At 56.4% G+C, this 20,479-nt stretch overlaps 1 protein-coding gene across 1 annotated transcript in view; it reads right to left on the reverse strand.

Moving 5' to 3' along the window:
• Positions 1-20,479, reverse strand: part of SDK2 (sidekick cell adhesion molecule 2) — a 205,433-nt gene that overhangs the window by 81,592 nt on the left and 103,362 nt on the right. Inside the window, exons 3-5 of the mRNA XM_081110258.1 lie at positions 13,653-13,759; positions 6,251-6,398; positions 112-245 (exon numbers count right to left, since the gene is read on the reverse strand). Coding sequence (XP_080966384.1) covers positions 112-245; positions 6,251-6,398; positions 13,653-13,759 — 389 coding nt within the window. The remainder of the gene's footprint in view (positions 1-111; positions 246-6,250; positions 6,399-13,652; positions 13,760-20,479) is intronic.

The following is a 20,479-nucleotide window of genomic DNA, read 5'->3' on the forward strand; positions in this document are numbered from 1 at the left end:
CTGAGTCTCCCCCTCCAGCACCATCCATTCCATCTTTCCCATGACCCCCCAAGCGCCACTCCCAGACTTCATGTCAGCTCTGCACCCGCCCCAGGCCTGCTGTGTACTTACTCTCCACGGCGAGAGTGGTGGGCTGGCTGGTCTTGTTGTCCCCGTTCTTGTCGTTCACAGCCTGCGCGTAGTAGCGGCCGGCGTCCGGAGCCACCGTGGACAGGATGACCAGGGTGTTCTCCATGGTGATGGCTCTGGGGAAGGGAACAGGTCTCGGCTGACAGGGCCGAGGGGCTCTCGGCACCGGGGATGGAGCGAGGGCAGGAGCTGGTGGTTCCAGGGCCCCTCTCTAGCCCACCTCCCCGAACCACGTCCGCCTGCAACCCACCCACACTTAGTGTGTAGAGAACACGCTGCCAGTGCTGGGGACCAGACCCCAATACAGCACGTGTCCAGAGTCCCAGACCGCCGTCCACAGGAGGCTCCCTGTCCCCACCCCACGCCTGGGCTGCGGGCTGTGCCCACAAGGTCCCTGGGACGTCTGCCCTTTCCTGTCACAGCATCGATGGCTATGTGGGTGGGTGGTTAGTGCTGTGGATGCACCAGGGGCACCCAGACACCTGAAGAAGTGTCCTAGAATGAATGAATGAATGAAGAATGAATGAATGATGAATGAACGGATGATGAATGAATGTTGAATGAATAATGAATGAATGAATGGATGAACGATGAGCAATGATGTTAAATTTAGAAATGAACAGGACCATTCCAGAATCAGTGCCTTATCCTCATCCTAAATTTGTCTAGGTTGACCCAAAGGCCACAGGTCGCCAGGAGCATGGACTTCTGGGGTTCACATTCCCACCAGCCCCCCCTCATGGGACCAGTGTCCACCTCCCCAAAGCTGGCCAAAGGAGTAGATGGGCTGGGCTGGTGGAGAGGGAAAAAGGAGGTGGCCGGGCAGTGGGGTGCAGATGTGGGCTGTGGGCTCCCAGTCCGGCTCCCTCTGCGGGGACCCCCTCACACAGCCCCTCAGCACCCGGGTCTGCAGGCAGGACAAGGGGCTTGTCCGGGCAGGCAGCTGGGGAGCCCATTGGATGTGGGTGAAGCCGTGCCGGGGGCACTGCCCACGCTGCTCCACTGTCATCTCCGCTCACCCACTCTCCCCGTGACAGACAGAGCCATTAGTTTGTCAAGTCGATCTCGGATTTTAATGCGATGTGCCCGAGACAGCTGTTAAATATCCTTAATGTTAGTTTAACAAGGACACATCCAGTTGAATTCTTTTCAAATTTTCCCATTAGGTGAATGTTACAGAGTTTTAAACAAGCTCTCAAACAAACAGCCCCGTGAATGCCCTCCAGCCGCTCTCCCAGCCAGGCTGGCTGGGGACCCCTCGCTCCCATGTATTTGGGGGTTCATGTGCAGTCTGGGGGAGTTCCCAGCAGGGCGCTGGGAAGTAGGAAGGCAATGCCCTCCTGCCCCAATTCTTGAGCGCCCGAAGGCTGCCCCTGTCTTTTTTTCTGCGAGCGCTTGTAACCTCCAGCTAATGCGGTGATGGAGGTGGGACAGAGTGAGGCTAAAAATCTTAAAAAGCAACAAAAACGGGCCAGGATGGCGACCATTTCCCCACCTGGGACTCCCTTCAGTGGAGCCTGTGGGTGGGCGAGGGTTGGGGGAGGGAGGCTGGGCTCTGGCCGGGGCAAGGGGTGAGCTCAGGAACGTAGCTCTGGCCCAGCCTCTAAGGAGCACGCAACCCCCTCCTTGCTGGGCCTCAGTCTCCCCATCTGAGCAAGGGGTGGCAGCACCTGTTCCTGAGGGTTCCTTCCAGCCCCGAGGGCGGGGGTTCTGGTTCCGGTCCCTGCTTCTGCTCTGTGTCCATTTGGTCCGAGGCATCCCCCTCCCTCTCACACAGCCCTCACCTGGCACACGGTCCAGGCTCAGGACTGACCCGATGAGCAGCTATGCGCTTGGACCACATGGGTTGCAGCCTCCCAGCCACTCCCACTGCCACGGGAGCGGGTGGAAGGAAGCCTGGGGCGGGGGGCGGGAGGGCGCACCGGGCGCTGGTCCCACGGTCCCATTCACCTGCCTGTCGGGAGCCCCCTGTTGGCGTCCAGGGAAGGAAGTTCTGCCTCCAGTTCCTTCTCTCCTTGACCAGGAAGCCCCCACCCCCAGCCCCTTCCTCTCTCTTTAGCTACATGTTGCCTATGTCATGACCCATCCTTCTAGGCCCGTGGTTCTCCACCAGGGGCGGCTCTGCCCTCCAGGCGACCCCGGGCAGCGTCGGAACAACATCTGGCTGCCACAGCCTTGGGGCTGTGACCAGCACCTGTGGCGGGGGTCAGGGTGCTGCTAGGCCACGGTGCACCGCACAGCGGGAATTTGTTGGGCCCCAAATGTCCCTTGTGTCGTGGCTGAGATGCCCTGTCCTAGGTGGGGTGGCATCCGTGGTGGCAGATACGGTCGCTGCCCACTTCAATTTCAGGTGCCCCCTCCACAGGGTCGGGTAGACGCTGAGAAGTCAGGGGCCGCCCTTCCCAACCCCTCACCCCCTGGAATCTGGGGGCGGGGGGCAATGTGGCTGAGCTAGTGGGGTGTCTCAGCTTGGACCACAGAATCCCCTGCGTGATCCCCATGTTCTTGCTGCCCCCCTGTCAGAGCAGAACAACTGGGAAGCCCAGTGTCGATGACGACACAACTCCCACCAACCAGGGTCCCCCAGTGACTGGAGAGGAGCACCCGTCCCGCCCCTCGCCCGTGGTGGGCCTTTACTAAATAAACATCTATGGTTCGGTGCCTGGACCAGCACCCACAGGCCTGGGTTTGAGTTCTGGCTGTGGAGTGGAACAGGAGGCACAGAGGCTGGGAAGTGATAATGACCTTTACCCTGACCTCTCTCTGCCCTCAGTATGGCTGGCGGGGGGTGGGGGGGGGCACTAAAAAAGGGTCCCTGGGCTCACAGCCCCCTTCGGCATGACCGGCCGCTTCACAGATGGTTCTGGAACCACCCTGGACCTCACTTCCCAAGTGCACAAAGCTGTTCTGGCACTCGGCCCTCGCCCCACCCCCCACCCCCCACCCCCATGCCCCCACGCTGAAAGAAGCCCGGAGTTTTCTGGGGCTTGGCCGGCAGGGCTCAGCTCTCCGGTGGGGGCTGGGGGGGGGGGCTGAGTTCTATTTTTAGGCATCCTCCTCCGGTTTCAATTTGCCAGGTCCCCCCACCCCACCCTGCATCTGCTACTTCTCTTAAGTCAGCTTATTTCCCCGGCTCCAGGGGGCCCAATAGATCATTTAATTAAGAATAAAATAAATCATCCCAGAACCTGCCCAAAGCCCCCAGCACCGGCTGTTAGGAACCTGGTCTGCGGAGCATGGGGGATGGGCGAGGTGCTGCTGATCACCGGCTGTGCCGGGCAGAGAGCAGCCCTGGCCTGCACACCCCTCCGGCCAGCGGCATTCATCAGATAGGTATCTCTGGCAAACAGACACCAGAGAATTTCCTACCAGGAACCTTTCCTCCCGGTTATGAGTATTAATCCGCTGTAATTGCCGAGATAACATCACCCCAGTGCGCTATCGTGCTCGGAAAGCGTGCGGAGAAGGTGGGAGCCTGCACGTGCTCCCTAAGGCCTTCTGCCCTGGTGCCCGGGCTGCTGGGGATGAAAGGCGGGTGAGGACAGAGGCAGGAATGAGAAGAGGAGGTGGGAAGGTGCCGGGCAAAGGATGATGGGAGTGAGGATGCAGACAGGGTTCCACCTATCACAGCACCTGTGGTAGGTAAGGGCCCACAGCCACAGCACCTGCTGTCAATCTCTCATGGTCTGGACAGGCACCCATGGGACCTGAGTTTCCCACTGAGTCTGAACGAGGCCTCAGGCTCCTTCTCCACAGGGCATTCCAGGGAGCCACGACTAAGCGATGGGCTTGCAGGATGCCACCCCTGATACGCCTCGGACACGTGAGATAACGTCAGAAAGGGGTTAGGGCGGGACGAGGACTCACCACCTGCCGCAGCACCCATGTGATGCAGCATTCTACAGTTCAACCTCACTGTCTGCGTTAACGGTTGACCGTGCTCTGTTGGCTTACTGAACCGTGACTAGGTTTAAGGGAGCATCTGGCTCACACAGCCTGAGGCCTCCTGCTACCCTGCGATGGGTTTGGCTCTAATTCTCCCCCCAGTTCTGCATCCACAGCCTCTGCCATGTGACGTCCCGGGTCCTCTCAACCAAAGGCAGAGTCAGTTCCCCTGCTTCGTGAGTCTGAGTTCTGCCATGTGACTTTCTTTGACCAATGGGAGGTGAGCAGAGGCTTGAAAACAATCTGATTCTGCTTCTCTCCTGCTCCTTCGCAGTTGCCAGGAGAGGAGGATGCTAGGATAGGCTGGCTGGAGGGGGAGCCACGTGGGGCACAGATGAGTCACCCGGCCATGCTGATCCGTCAATAGCCAGCCAAACCGGCCAAGGGACAGAGCCCAGCCACCATCACCAATCTGCAGATTCATTATGACAAATAAATGCTTCTTGTTTCAGGCCCCTGGGACCATTTGTTACGCAGCATTATCATGTCTGTAGGTAACTGATACATTCTAGGACAGCGGTTCTCAACTGCATATTGGAATCACTGGGGAGCACTTAAAAATCCTGATGCCAGGGTACATCCCATTTAATGAGGTCAAAATGGGGGGGGGGCGGTTAGGATCTAAAGATCAGTATATGTTAAAGTGTCCCAAATGACTTCAAGAGGTCACCAGGTTGAGAATCACTCTACGAGGACCAATTCTTTCCAAGGGCAATCACTTGTTCCGCTTTGTCCCCATGTCTCTGACCCTCTTCTCACACAATGTCTACGTAAGACAGAATTAAGGACCTGAGTCTGGAGTCGGCAAGCCTGGAACCCGCTGTGCTGAGATCTGGCAAAGTCGTTAAACTTTGGGGGCTTGACTTTGCCATCTGTGAAATGGGGATAAAACTAGCCCCCTCATAGGCTGGTCCTGAGCGTCATTCATTCCACACATGTTTCTGGAGTGTGCACTCCTCTGGGGAGTGAGAAGGGAAGGAGAGAGAGGTGTCTTCCTTGGAGGTGCTCCCCTGTCCCAGAGGGGAGGGTGAGGTATGGAGTGTGCTTAACCAGTCAACTGCCACGCGTCCAAAACGGAGACCATCCCCACACGCCACGATATTTTGAATTTAATTTAAAAAACAAACTTGCGATGAATGCTATAAAAATAAATATATTACTCACAATTTGGGCGTTCTTGAATGTTTTTCAGTTGGAAATGCTCACAAAAAGTGACTTTTTAAAAAGCGTCTCTAGATGCTCATGGCATACAGAGGGTTAACTCAGGCCTGGGAGCACAGCGGACGCCCCTGAATGACAGCCACCGTGATGACCCTGACGCTTCTCTCATTACACGTCCTGGTCCCCAAAGAGGCAAGAACCGTCCTTCTCAGCTCCTGCTTCCTACAGAGGCAGGGCGGCTCCACCTACCGCTCCTGCCCCAGGAGGCCCGGACAAGGTGTCCCTCTCCTTTCCCGGGAGAGGGGCGAGGGGGAGCCCGGAAGGGAGAGCCTGGCTGGCTCCAGGCCCCGAGGGGGTCGGGAGGGCCAGGCGTGTCCCAGGAGGAAATGCTTGCCCCGCGCCCTCTGTGGAGGTGCTGGCTCCTTCGCTCCTGCCCACAAGCCAGGCCGCCACCACCGACGCCCAGGGCCACACAGAGGGGTTTTGTTAGGGCTGAAAGAGCTGTGTGTTCTCTCCCTGCCGGGCCCCTGGCCTCACCTCCTCCCAGCAGCCAAAACACACGGAGCCCGGGCACGCCATGGACCCCCAGGCACCCCGCACACCGGAAACACCCAGGGTCCGGCGCCCGTCGGGGCCATGCCAGCCTGTGGCCGGAGTCCTGGGCCTGGACCGCAGCGAGGGCGCCTCTGCCTATGCCTGCCTGTTTGGGTTTGGTGAGCGCTCTGGGAGGCAGGATTACGCTCCAGCCAAGAAGGGGGCCAGCGCCCGGGATTCCCCAGGAAGGCGACCTTGCTTCCTGCTCCCCGTCTTCGCACGCACATTCCCAGAAAGGCCCTCATAAGCCACACGCTGTCCTGTGGGAGGTCCCCAGGCTGCTGTGCCCCAGGAGGGCTGTGAGCAGCTGCCGCTGTGAAAGGGCCCCGCTCAGCGTTTGGGTTTTTTTTTTTCTGGCCCCAAACCTCCCTCCCAGGGAAAGGCACCCCCTTTTCCGTGGCTCCCCAAGCCGGGTGCTCACATGCGGCTGCTGGGCGGGATCTTGCGGCCGTCCCGGAACCAGGTCACCTGCGGCCTCGGGAAGCTGGCGATGCGGGGGGCGCGGATGACGGCGGCTTCTCCGTGGGAGACGCTCTGGCGCTTCTCGCCCTCCTCAAAGCTCCCCATGTCTGCGGAGGGAAGAGCACATGTGGGGCCAGGGGTCGGGGAGGTGGCAGAGACTGGCCACTCCTGGGGAGGGAGTGGTGACCGTGGAGGGGAGATGCCGGCAGGATGACCAGGGCGCAGGGTGACACCACGCTCAGACCAACCCTCATGACCTCACTGCCCCATCTATCACGTGCCCTGCCTTGGACTTTTGGGGCTTACATCCATTTCTACCCATATGTATCCACGAAGCAACGGACTGGTCCCACAGTCATGAGAGTCTGGTCGTTATTCCACACACTTTACAACTGAAATACTGCCCACATGGGCTCAGGGAGCCCGGGCACACCACGGAAGGGGCAGAGGCAGGGTTTGACACTGTCCCAGGTCATGTGGCCATGGAAGGGGCAGTGGCAGGATTTGAACTTGGATCCTCAGAGTCTGGAGTCAGGCCAGGCTGTCCCTCAGCCCTGCCCTCCAGATGCTCCTGCTTGAAGTCCAGCCGCCATGTTGGAAGGAAGCTCAATCTAGCCCCCACAGACATGGGAACAGCTCACGTGGGAAGGAACCGAGGGCCCCAGGTGAGAGCCAGCGTCAACACAAACATGTGAGTGAGCGTGTGGGCCCTCAGATGACCTTTGCCCCTGGTTTTTGAAACCTCAGTCATCACAGAGCACAGACAAGCTGCCCCTACTCTGCTCTGTCCAGAGTCAAGGCTCCCAGAGTCTTGAGCGTAAGAAATGATCGCGCTACACCATCACGTTTTGGCCTATGTGGTCATGCAGCCATAGAAACCGGAAGAGTACGTTAAAGTGCTAAACACGATACCCTGTATTTGTAGTGTTAAAATAATAGAATCCTATATGTTTTTTCAAAGTTTCGTGTCAGCATCAACCTCTTCAACAAAGATGACCCCACACGACCCAACCAGAATCAGAGAACAAGGACGCGTTGAACACGGACCCACTTTCAGGTGGGCGTGGCCGGCACCGTCTCACTGAATCGTCACGACAACACGAGAAGCTCCACGTTGGTAAACAAACATTTTTAGCTGTTGATTAATTGCTATTACTCGGCTCTGCCTGTAAAGAACTGCGTCAGTAAATCACCTTGATTCCAGTTCTTACAATAATTTTATCTATTTAAAAAACTTTTCACAGGACTCTGAAGATATATTTGAACAATTTGAAGCAATTTCATGGTAATAGTGTTTCTTTTTCCTCTCTGCAGTTTTATTAGCTCCATTTCGTCAGCGAGGAAATTAAAGCTCATGGAGATGGAGTGGCTCATCCGGTGCTAAGCGGTGAGGGCTGGGCAGGGCCCGCGTGCCAACCTGGCCCCCCTGCCCACTCCCTCGCCGCCTCTCTCATGACTCATACGCGGCATTAACATTCTTCATGCACATTCTTTATCTCTTCCTACTACAGTGTCAGCTGTAAGAGGCTGTTATATTCCGTGGTACGCATGAGCGAACCCCTACAAGACACCTGGCCCCGCGCTCTCTCTAAGCTCACCCAGTACCAGCATGCATGACTCTTCCTGAGCCCCTCCGCGGGCCAGGCAGGCACTGTGGCACCGAAGGGCCCTGGCCCTGGCCTCCGGGAGCTTCGAGTCTGGCCAGGGAGACAGGATGAGCAAGCCAACTCACAGACAAACGTTCAGGGACATAGAGGACGGCTGTGAGGAAGAAGAAACAGGGTCCTTGCCTGAGAGGCAGCAGAGGGAACCTCCTGTAGATGGAGGTGGGAGAGGCTCCCTTCACGGAGAGACATGCATAAAGGGCAGGAGTTAGGTGTGTGTGTGTGTGTGTGTGTGTGTGTGTGTGTGTGAGTTGTTGGGGTGGGGGCTGATGGTCCGGGGGGAAGGGAGGATGTGAAGGCTAGGAGGTCGGAGAGAAGGGCCCGTGAGAGGAAATGAAAGAAGGGCAGTAGGGCAGGGGCATGGGTCTGTTCAGTGGATGGATAAATGATGGATAGATGGATGGATGGATGGATGGAGGAAGGGTGGGTGGATGGAAGGGAAGAGGAATGAGGGATGGAGGCATGGAAAATTGTCTGCATGTATGTACATCTGAATGTATGTGGAAGTTTGTATGGTAGGATGCGTGTATATGCATGTGCATGCATGTGTGTTTGTATGTATGCATGTATAGATGTATGGTGGATGGATGAAGGAAGGGCACAGCTGGCCTAGGTCCAAGTTCTGCAGTTGACACTGCCCTGCACCTTTCCGTCCCACAGTCCCCCTGCCTCCCCGTGGCTCTCAGGCCCGTACCCTCCCATCCTCCCCACTTCACTCTGTCAGATGGGCTTCCTGGTCTGTCAGGAGCCTGTGCCCCAGCGCTTGGTCCTGGGCACAGCCAGGCACGGACTGACCAGCAGCAGCAGGGCTGCCAGGAGGGAGTCACTCAGGCAGCCGTGCAGGAGAAAGGAGAGGAGAGAGGGCCACAGCTCCAGGGCTGGGCCCGGGTCCCCTGGGAGAGCTCCTGGCACTGAGGTAGACACAGGGGCTGCTGCACCTCCCCTCCTGCACTCGCGGCTAATTCACCTGCGTGCCCTGCAGCGCTGATCCAACTGCCCCCACCAATCCCCGGAGCCAGGAGCGTGGGCCTGGGCGCAGCTGGAGGCGGCCTCCCAATGCTCCCTGATGTCTTGGTTGCAGCTGAAAAGGCCTGGGAAGGAGGCATTCTGCTTCAGAATCTACTCATCGCTTTTATTTATTCTTAAAGCCGTTCTTACCATGAAATATGTCATTACACACAAAAGAGCGAGTATAATTATAGGCATCATTTAAAGGAGAATAGAACAAACACTCGTGTACCCAGCACCCAGCTCCGGACCGGAACTCTGACAAACCTCGTCCCGCCCCGCTGCGCCCCTCCCAGGCACATTCTCTCCCTCTCCAGAGGGAGGGAATGCCATGTCAATCATGCATCGCCCTCCACCCCCCAGGTTTCACCACCTTTAGACACCTCTGTAAACAATTATGGCTAATTGAGTCGGTTGCTAAGCCCTTTGTACCTGAGAGCATGCTGTGTCGTCTACTGTGACTCGTTTTGTTGTGCAACATATTTTTGGAGCCCCATCGACGTCCCTGCACCTAGCTTAGTCATTTTCACGGCTGCATGGACGCCGTGGATGGAGGCAGCACAGCGCCGCTGCAGGTTGGGCTGGTGTCCGTGGCTGCCTGGCCTGCTAAGAACCATCTCCTGCAGCTAAGAGAGTCCCCAGAGTATGAGCCTAAAGGTGCACTGCTGGCTTGCAGTCTGTGCACATGGTAATTTTACAAGATAATGCCAAACTGCTTTCCAAATCGGCACCAATTTTCCTATTCACGCTGCCACCAGCGCAGATGGAAGCTACTGCCAATGCTCGGTCTTCTAGACTCCTTGGGTTTGGCCAATCTGGTGGGCATGAGGTGGCATTTCATAGTGGTTTTATTTGTTTATTATAAAACAATGCTGCTTCGTCTAATCAGATGGTATCATGCCACTGCCCCCAACCACTACTCTGAGTAACAGCCAAAGTACCAACCACATGTTAGCATGCCACCGTCTGTCCCCAGCACCTCACTTCCTCAGCCACATCTTTGACTCTCCACGTCCCACACTCTGCTCCAGCCACCCTGGCCGCAGACACTCAAATCTACCCCAGGGCCTTTGCACTTGCTGTTCCTGGCCTGGAAAGACCCATCTCTCGGTCTGTGTGGCTCATCTCCTTCCTTCCTTCCTTCCTTCCAGGCTGTGCTCAATGTCACCTCCTCAGACACCATTTCAAATAGGACTCCTGTCCCAGCCTCCACCGATCTCACCTGGCTTCCTTTTTCCTTATAACATTTTATTTTTCTTCATGGGCCGTCTATAGTCTATTCTATATTGTCCTTCTATGTTGCCCCTACTACTTTCCTTGAGGGCAGGGATGAATGTCTTGTGTGTGTGTGTGTGTGTGTGTGTGTGTGTTTAATCCTCACTGGAGGATATTTTTCCATTGATTTTTAGAGAGAGTGGAAGAGAGAGGGAAAGACAGATAGAAATATCAATATGAGAGAAACACATCGATTGATTGTCTACTGCACACACCCTTACCAGGGCCCAGGTAGGGAGGAGCCTGCAGCCAAGGTATGTGCCCTTGACTGGAATCGAGCCCGGGACCCTTTGGTCTGCAGGCTGATGCTCTACCCACGGAGCCAAACCGGCTAGGGCATGAGTGTTTTGTTTTTGTTCCTATGTCATCCCTGCCTAGAGCAGGGCTCGGTGCGCAGTAGGCGGGCAGCCACCGTTGTTTCATTAAACGTTCCGGTAAAATGGGGGCTCCGGAAGCACACAATGATGCTATCCTGCACCACGGCATGGCCCCTATGTCTCCACATTCACACACTCAGGCTGAGGATTAGAAGCAGCGAGCCCATGGGTGACATTCTGGGCATCAACCCCAGGCCACGTGACAACAGGCTCAATGCCCTCAAGTCCCGTTTTGTAGAGGAGACTGAGCCCCCAGGGTAATGGGGAGCAGGCCGGCTCCCCACATGGCAGGGTCCCCGGGCTCTGCAGAGGGAGGGCAGGTCGGTGCTGGGGCTCCAAGTCTGAGCCCAAAGCCAGCCAACCGGGGCAGGGAAGCTGCACAGGTGAGGAGAACATAGGTGCCCACAGGGTCTGGACGGGGAGACTGGTGGCCTGAGGGCAGCTATAGGCTCAGGACGCTCCCCACCGTCTCAGCCCGCTAGTCACCTGCCAGAAACTTACGGTGACTTTAAAAAAACCAAGGAGAGACTCCCCATGGGGACAGGAAGGGAGCTGGGGAGGGGTGGGTGTTTTATTGACTTCCCCTTAATTGCTGTAATTAAAAACATGTAAAGAACCCTTCTGTAATGACTTTGCTATTATCATTAGTTGTTAGCACAGCTGCCTTATTAATTTCTCAATTAGAACCCAATTCACAGTCTCTCTTTGGGAAGGGGGTGGAGCCAGGGGTGGGGCCTGCCTGGCTGATCCCTGGAAGGAAGGCGTCCCCAAGGACAGGGGTCATCTGGCATCCCAGGACAGAGCCCTCCCACCCCGGGAGGTGGACGCTGCTGAGGGGAGATGCAGGGACTTGGAGAAACAGCCATCCCCACCCATCCCCAGAGCCATGTGACCGGGCAAGAAAGACAGACGGAAGGACTCTCAGACAGACAGATGCAGGACGACTGACTGTAGGGCCCAGGATTGGGATAGGGTGAATGAGGTGAAAGATTTAATGAGGCACCCGCTCTTTGGGGTCCTGCAAGTGCACGTTGAGGACCTGAGAGGGAGCGCCTCCTTAAATTTTGCATCCTCCAAGCCTCACTTGTCTCGCCCTCACCCCAGCCCGGAGGGCAGAGGGGTGGCTAGGAATGTACCCAGGATGGTAGACAGATGAGGGACGGTGGGCCCTGCAGAGAGGAGAAAGCTGCGGTGCCCTGAGTCTCCAGGCTGGGAGCCCAGGGTGGTCCGAGCCTCCTTACAGCACCTGGTCCTCTCCGAAGGCCTCTGCCGCCATCAGTGCACTGTGCTGGCTCTGCCCCTGGGCCTGGTCACAAGCCACCCCTCGGCTTGGGGGCCGGGCCGGAGGACCCCTGTGGGTCTGGGGCAGGGCCCATGAGGTGTGTGGCCTGGTGTCGAGGGAGCACCTCATGCTGGGTGCATGTGTGTGAGGAGTATGTGTATTGTGGGCGCGGGGGGAGGGAGAGGGAGGAGAGGGTGTCAGTGGGTGAGTCCTGGGCTCTGGGTCCCTATCACGGCCGAGGAGGAAGTGTCTCAGTCACGGGGATGCTGGGTTCCCTTCCTTTCTCTCTCACTCTTTTTAAGTGTGTTTTTAAAAGATTGATTTTAGAGAGAGAGGAAGGGAGAGAGAGAGAGAGAGAGAGAGACATCAATCGGTTGCCTCCCGTGCGCACCCGACGACCAGGAATGAGACCTGCAACCTTTTGGTGCACGGATGATGCTCCAACCAACTGAGCCGCCCGGCCAGGGCCCCTCCTTCTCGTTTTGACCAGCGGAGCCTGCCCAGGGGAGACTGTCATCCGAGGGCTCGCAACTCCAGAAAGTTCCTACTGTCTCTATGCGCCATGGGCTCGGAACGGACACGCCCCACGACAGCTGGACCACTCGCGTCCTGGATGGCATTTCCAACTCCACGCGTGCGCGCGCACGCACACACGCGTTCTCACCAACACGTAGGTGAGCAAAGAGGCAGCCGTATCCAGCCATGCACATTTTCACATGCACATGCACACATGCAAGGACATGCATATGTGCATACACTGACACGCATGTTCTCTCCCACACACAGGGGGACAAAGAGGCAGACGAATTCAGACACACAGATCTGCACACACACGTGCACAAACCCACACTGGTGCACCTACACTTGCACACACGTGTGCACACACACGCACGTGCAATCTCCCTGGAGGCTGCCCCACAGCTGCCCCTGCCCTGCTGGATTGGGCACCGCGACATGAAGCTCCAGGGAGTCCGCCAGCCACCTGACGGCGGCCCTGTCCATCATTTGAATCCAGGGCTTTCCTGCTCCTGGGAGAGTCGAGTTGCCTTTAGTGGTGGTTTATGGGGACAGGCTGTCCTCCACTCCTGGTTACGGCTGTTTTCCATAATTATTATAAACATCTTTGCCTCACTCGAGGTTTCCTATTAGCTTCTCTCCCACTTCTCTCCAAGCGGGAAGCTCTCTCCTGTGCTAGGTCGGAGGCAAGCCCGTGGGCTCTGGATGAGGGGTTACTTTTTTAATTTTTATTTTGTTCATCCTCACCCAAGGATATTTTTTCCACTGATTTCTAGAGAGAGTGGGAGGGAGGGAGGAAGGGGGGAGAGAGGGTGTGGCTCAGTGGTTGAGCATTGACCTATGAACCAGGAGGTCACGGTTTGATTCCCAGGCAGGGCAGATGCTCGATCCCCAGCGGGGGACGTGCAGGAGGCAGCCGATCAATGATTCTCTCTCATCACCGAGGTTTCTAATTCTGCCTCTCCTTTCCTCTCTGAAATCAATAAAAATATATTAAAAAAAGAAACGAAAAAAAAACAAAGCAGCGGGTCCCCTTTGAAGAGCGCTGAGCTCAGAGCCAGCAGACGTGTGTGTCTTTATCAGCCGCGTGCCGTTTCTCAGCCCCAGGCCCCGTGCCATCAGCTGCAGAACCAGAGCACTGGCCGGTGAGCGCCGATGGGCACAGACGGAGTGTGGCTGGCGGGTGGGGACCCCTCTCCCGCTGCGCGCCCGCCCTGCCCGCGGCACCCCGGTACTCACAGGCCACCTGCACCTCGGTCTGCCTCTGCAGCAGGGCCCCCAGCCGGTTGCGCACGATGCAGCGGTAGAAGCCAGCGTGGGTGCGGTCCAGGCTGGTGATCATGTACCTGGGGGCAGACGAGACAGCCAGTGAGCACGCAGGCAGCTGCGGGGGTGCACAGGTCAGACTGGGGTCAGAGGGCAGAGGGCACCGCCTCACCCTCTTCCAGCATGAAGAGGACCCGAGAGCTCTGCTCCCTGGCCAGGTCATGGGGTCACGGAAAGGCCCTCAGCTAGCGGACAGTCCCACCCACAGGCAATTGACTCAGGTGTCCGGGAAGCAGTCTGCACTTTCCCAAGGACGGAGGGGCTGTGCCCAGCCCTTGACCCTGGCCGCGACCAGACCTCCCAGCACTGTCGGGTCTGCTGGAGGCTCCTATCCCCTTTCCCGTGACTCTCATGACGGAGAAAGTGGTGGCGTTTTATTTTGACCAGGCACGGGACTGCGCTGTAATATCAACTGAAATGGGTGGAGGTGACAGACACAGGGAAATTTACATGCTTCCCCAAATGCTTTGCATTGCTCCATCCTTAAAGTTACAGACACCCCACAGCAGCCCTGTGGTGGGAAAAGTCTTCTGAGCAGGTGGGTTCTGCACATAGGGCCCTGGGGCTGGGATGCACGAATCCGAGGAGGCCCCCGGGGAGCCTGCTCCAGCAGCACATGCCTGGACCGAAGAGCAGCAGAGGCTGGTTTGGAGGAAAAGCCGCTGAGAGCAGGAGCACGAGGAGCTCACCCGGCTGAGAGGCCGGGAGGAGGCCAGGCCAGGCCAGTGAGAGCACCAAGATGCTCGCTGGTATGGAGGGGTTAGTTCCCCTGGCACCCCCCTCTGGGACCCCCTTTCCTCTTCCCAGGGAATGAATGACCCAGCACAGAGCTCATGAGTCAAGGGGCTTGTGCCTAGGACATCTCCCTTGTAACGGCAGAGATAAACAAACAACCTGAAACAACCTATAAATGACCATCAAAAATAGGTCGGATCAATATCCTAGGGCTTGTCCAGCTGACTTGGTGGATAAGCTCATTGCCACCTGCCCCCAGGCTGTGCTAACCCTGGGACAGAGTGATCTTACTCCCAGGAGTTGCCAAGTTTAGTTTTACATGAATTCCAGTGTGGGCCCATCATCATGATTACCACCATCATCACCACCACCATCATCACCACCACCATCATCACCACCACCACCACCATCACCATCACCATCACCATCATCACCACCACCATCATCACCATCATCACCACCATCACCACCACCATCATCACCATCACCACCACCATCATCACCATCACCACCATCATCACCATCACCATCGCCATCACCACCACCATCACCATCATTACCATCATCACCATCACCATCACCATCACCATCATTACCATCATTACCATCATCACCATCACCATCACCATCATCACCACCATCATCATCACCATCACCACCACCATCATCACCATCACCACCACTACCATCACCACCATCATCAGCATCACCACCATCACCACCATCACCACCATCACCACCATCATCACCATCACCATCGCCATCACTACCATCACCACCACCATCACCATCATCACCACCACCATCATCACCATCATCACCACCATCACCACCACCATCATCACCATCACCACCATCACCACCACCATCATCACCATCACCACCATCGCCATCACCACCACCATCACCATCATTACCATCTTTACCATCACCACCACCACCACCATCATCATCACCATCACCACCATCACCATCACCATCACTACCATCACCACCATCATCAGCATCACCACCATCACCATCACCACCATCATCACCATCACCATTGCCATCACTACCATCACCACCACCATCACCATCACCATCATCACCATCACCACCACCACCATCATCACCACCACCATCACCACCACCATCACCACCACCATCACTATCTCACAATGATGATGCTGTAATAAGTACTTTTCATACATTTCCTCACTTCACACAGCAGTTTCCAGATTATTACATATCATAGACCAGTAACACTTAAAATATGGGGGACTGCCATAAGATTGTCCATTTTTCATTTATCCAGGTAAGATCATTAAAACTAGCCAACCGGAAAGCAAACAGACAAAAAAATTGAACAGTGAAACAGAGAGAGAGAGAGAGAGAGAGAGAGAGAGAGAGAGAGAGAGAGAGAGAGAGAGAAAATTAAAAAGTGCCAAGCAGGGAGAGAAAAATAAATAGAGATGGTTAGCATTTTATTTATAAAGGACGTTTTTGAGGTAAAAAAGAGAGAAAAGAAATGTAATCTCAGCATGAAAACCATTTGTGTAAGCTTTAAACAAATTTTATGCAAAGCCCACTACACTAGCTTCACTTTTCTCATTTTATGCGGACAGGTGCAAACGGTCATGGGTCTGCATTTGAGAGCCTTTCACTCCATCTCCATGCTCATCCCCTGAGCGGCTTACCCCCACGTCAGAGCGGAGGGATCTGAGGTTCAGAAACAGCCCGTCACTGACCCGTGGTCTTACAGGTACGAGGAGGCAGGGCCAGGGTCCCACGGAGCCTTTCGGGCTCCAAGCCCAGCAGCCAACCAGCTCAGCACTGACGTCGTACCCCATGGGCCCCACCTTCTGTCCCAGGACTGCAGAAGCCCCCCTCACTCTGGCTCTGCAGCATTATCTAGAACATTCTGGCTGTCCAAGCCTCTTATCTCTGCCACCAGCTGCAGCTCTTATCTGTCCGTCCTCACTGTGTACAGCGTGATGATGGGGAGATAGCGGGCGCCCCGCTCTGGCAAACTTCCCGTTCTCCTCAGACCCATCCTCCAGCCCATCACAGGCTCTCTCATCTCTCCCCATCTCTCCCGCAGGGAAGGGGAACAGCTTTGGGGAAACGGTTTGGGTCTTGAAGGCGATGGGGTGACCTGAGAGGGGAGATGGAGGGAGAGATTGGCTAGAAAAGCTCTCTATCTTTGGAAATGGAATCGGATATTATTAAATCACACAGGCGAGAGGAAAATGAACAGAAATGGCCCGCACACCGACAAAAAGGATGCTCAACTCCTGTCATGGCGAGACACAGCCCAATCAAAACCGCGATGACATATCAGACAGCCGAAGATCGTCGTGCCTGATCATGCCCAGTGCTGGCAAGAGCGAGGGGAAGATGGGCGAACGAGCAGATGGGCCGGTGAAAGTGTAAACTGATCGAGCCTTTGGGACAAAACCTGTCAAAATAAGCATATGCGAGTCTTTGACCCAGAGCTTGCACTCCCGGGAGCTGGCCTTTTAGATCCACGTGCAAAAATGTGGCAAAGAACGGGTACAAGGATGCTCCCTGCAGCATTGCTTGTAACGGCAGAAGTCAACAAACAACCCCCCGAAACAACCTATCAATGACCATCAAAAATAGGCGGGATCAATGAATGAGTCCGCGGTCACAGACGGCACTGGGACGCCTGGTGGAACGAGATGGGAGGGTCCCCGAGGCACAGAGCGTGGAAAGGCAGCTGGAGAAGGCGGATGTTTATGGAAACAGGAACACGAGGAAGTAATAAGCTAAACAGTACCGCCGCTGAGCGTCAGGGGCAAGGGCCATGGTGTATTTATTCTCAGCACCCTGGCTAAGCTGCTGTGTATTGCAACAGGCGACCGAACCCTAGCTTAATGTTTAGGGTCATGCAAATTGACCCAATAAAAGTCATTTGAGTTTGTGGACAAAACACACACACACACACACACACACACACACACAACCAAAGTCAAAGAAGAGTGTAAACGGTATGACACCACGTGGGTACACGGAAATAGCATGTATCTCTACACATTAATCACGCGTACGCTCGGGCAAGTACATGTGATGTTTCGGAGACAGATCCTCCGGTACCTGTTATCTCCCTTTTGGGAGGGGTGTCGGGTGGGGAGGGAGGGGGACTTCTACTTTTTGATTTTCCGTCTTTCTATGCCGCCGGAGTTTTGTTTATCGCACGCCATATACCGGTTTTATTTTAAAAATACAGTTAAAAAATGCTCTTGGAGCATGTAATTTAAGTCTACATTATAAAAAAGACACCGGGGACTCGTTGGGTCTGGGTTTGTTTGCCAGTGTCAGTGATGTGTGCTGAATTTTAAACTTTAGTTGAAGTAGATTTCTGCAGACGGCTCTGCGGCCATGTGCGTCCACCAGAACTCCCAGGCCGCACCTGGAGCTCGAGGAGGGCCAGCTGGCTGCAGGCTGGCCCTCCCCTGAGGCTGGGCCAGCTCTGGGCTTCCCCCCCCCCCCCCGCCCCCCCCTCCTGCCCTGTAGTCGGGGGCAGGTTCTCCATGGCCTGGCCTAGCAGATGCAGCCCTGCTCTGCTCCTCCCGCCTCCCTCTCCCTGGGCCGCCTCTGGGAGGCCTATTTCTGGCTTGCAGGCAGCATTATTTAAAGTAACAGTTCCACCACCGCCTTCCCTAGCAGGGAAACCCGCTTCGCTCCACCCAAATTGCAGCTCTCGTCCCCCTGCCTCCCAGGCGGGCGTCAGAGGCAGTTGGCCAGCATCTCCGTTTGCTGGGAGCATCCCTGACAATGACCATAACAGTGCTCATTATCCCAGCCTGGTTTCCTCCTCTCCCCACCTCCCCCCCCCCCCCCCCCACACTCAGCCTGCAGTCTATCTGCCCCACCCACCGGTGGCTGCCAGCCCCGCAGGGGCCTGGAAAAGCCCTGCCTCTCTGGGCCCAGGGGGATGGACGCCATGCCCTGCAGCAGGGCTCACCCATGGTCGGACCACGAGGGGGCTTTGGAGAAAGTCCCGGGGTTTCTGACCCAGAGACATGTAGGCATTGATTGGAAGTCTGCTCTTTCTTAGGAGTGTGGCCTGGGTGCATTATGGATCCTTGCAAGCCTCAGTTTTTCCATCTGCGAAATGGGGACAATGATGTGAGCATTGCAAGAGGATGTAAGTGCCTGGCACACCGCAGGTGCTGCACCAATACCCGTCAAATGGGGGAGCAAGTGTATGAGTCACTGGTGGGGAGTGGAAGGAATGGGGGTGACGTAGGGAGGTTCAGCGAGAAAGACAAGGAAGGTGTGGCAGGATACCCCGCGCCCCCTGGGGGCCCATTCAGGGCTCTGTGCCAAGCATCAGGGGGCACAGATTCCCTTGCCTGGCTAATTCTTTGGCTTCCCCATGGACGTGGACCCCAAGTGTCCCCAGCCACCAACAAAGGATCTGCTATGGCCCCTTGGTTACCTAATGCTTCTTATTGAGAGGGAGGTCTTGCCTCGCCCCTCAGCTGCTGGCGGAGCGTGTGATCTGCTTCCCCAGGGGCAGCAAAGAAATGGCAGGCCCCCTTCAGAGGCCACCCCTTTCAGCCTCTTGCCTCCAGTGAAGCTCTCTCACCAGCCTGACCCCAGGCCCAGTCACTTCTGTCTGTGTCTCTGGGTGGAGGGACCTGAGCCTGGACCCTCTGGGATGACCAGCAGTGAAGGTGGGCAAGAGGCACCTCTTCCCGGCTGACCTGCTGCCTCACTCTCCATCCCATGAGGACCAGTCAGGGCGTGGCCCCGGGGGCTGGTGGGCCCCTGCACTCACCCACCTCTCGGATCGCTTGTGTGTTGATTGATTACAGAAAAGATACGCACAGGAGTCAACGTTCAAAGAGTAAGTGAGATGGTGCACAGTGAACGTGCCTCCCATCCCTGACCCCTGCTGGCCCATCCCGGCTCCAACACCGCGAGGAAACCACGGAGATCAGCTTCTTGAGTCTCTTCTCAGAATTTCTTTATGCAAGCGCAGCACCTCCCCGCCCCCCACTTTTAAGCAGGAGACAGGCCTCATCTCAGGCTGTTCTGCTCCCCGCTTTGTGCGTGTGACGAGATGTCTTGGAACGGTTTCCAAAACGGCACTGAGAGCATCCCTGGCTCTCTGGCGGCGGCGGGAGCCAGGAGGCTCTGGCGCGGAGGCAGCAGGTAGAGGAGGGACCTGGGCCCAGGCTCGGCCGGGCTGGGAGACGGACCCACACAGAGAATCTGCTGTCCTGGCCCATCACAGGGTGTCCTGATTCCACCCCCGCCGCTCGGTCGACTCCGTTCAGAGACGGAGAGATGGGCTCGGGGTGCCGGGCACGCGATGGCAGCACAGGGAAGAGGCAGGACGGATAATTGGGATTTTAGACATGAGACGGGCAGGGGAGAAATCACTGCCTAACAGCGATTTCTTCTCCAGCCGGGGAAACACACACTGCCCTTTTGGGCTCGAGTCCTCGAGCGTCAAGAGTTGATATTTAAGATGACTCTTAGCCGCATTAAGTAAGACTTCAACTCCACGAAGCTGTCAGGGGCTGCTGCCGACACCAGAAACAACGGGCCCCCTCCTTGCAGTGTCCTTGTTCATAAAGCGGGTGCCCGGGGCGCGCTGAGCTCACACGGAGGGAGGGCATGTGTGTGCCAGTGCACACGGACACGCACACGCACACGTGCACTAACACACTCATGCACACTCACAGGCTCCCACCCACGTGTGCACTCAGCAGAGTCAGCGTGAGGAGATGTGAGGAGAGAAGCAGAGGAGGGAGGGGGTGGGGCACGAGCTGAGGGACGCAGGAGGCCGCTGGACGCGGGGCCAGGCCAGGCCAGGAGATGCCTTCTCCCCTGGCGCCTCCAGAAGGGCCTCTACCGGCCGACACCGGACTTCCAGACTCCTGGCCTCCAGAACTGTACGGGCAACACTTGCCTTGTTTGAAGTCGCTAATCTGGTGGTCAGTTGGGACAATAGCTGTGAGAAACTCATCCTGCCAGTTCCCTCCAGG

Source organism: Myotis nattereri (genome assembly GCF_964212035.1).
Source record: "Myotis nattereri genome assembly, chromosome: 16".
NCBI lineage: Eukaryota > Metazoa > Chordata > Mammalia > Chiroptera > Vespertilionidae > Myotis > Myotis nattereri.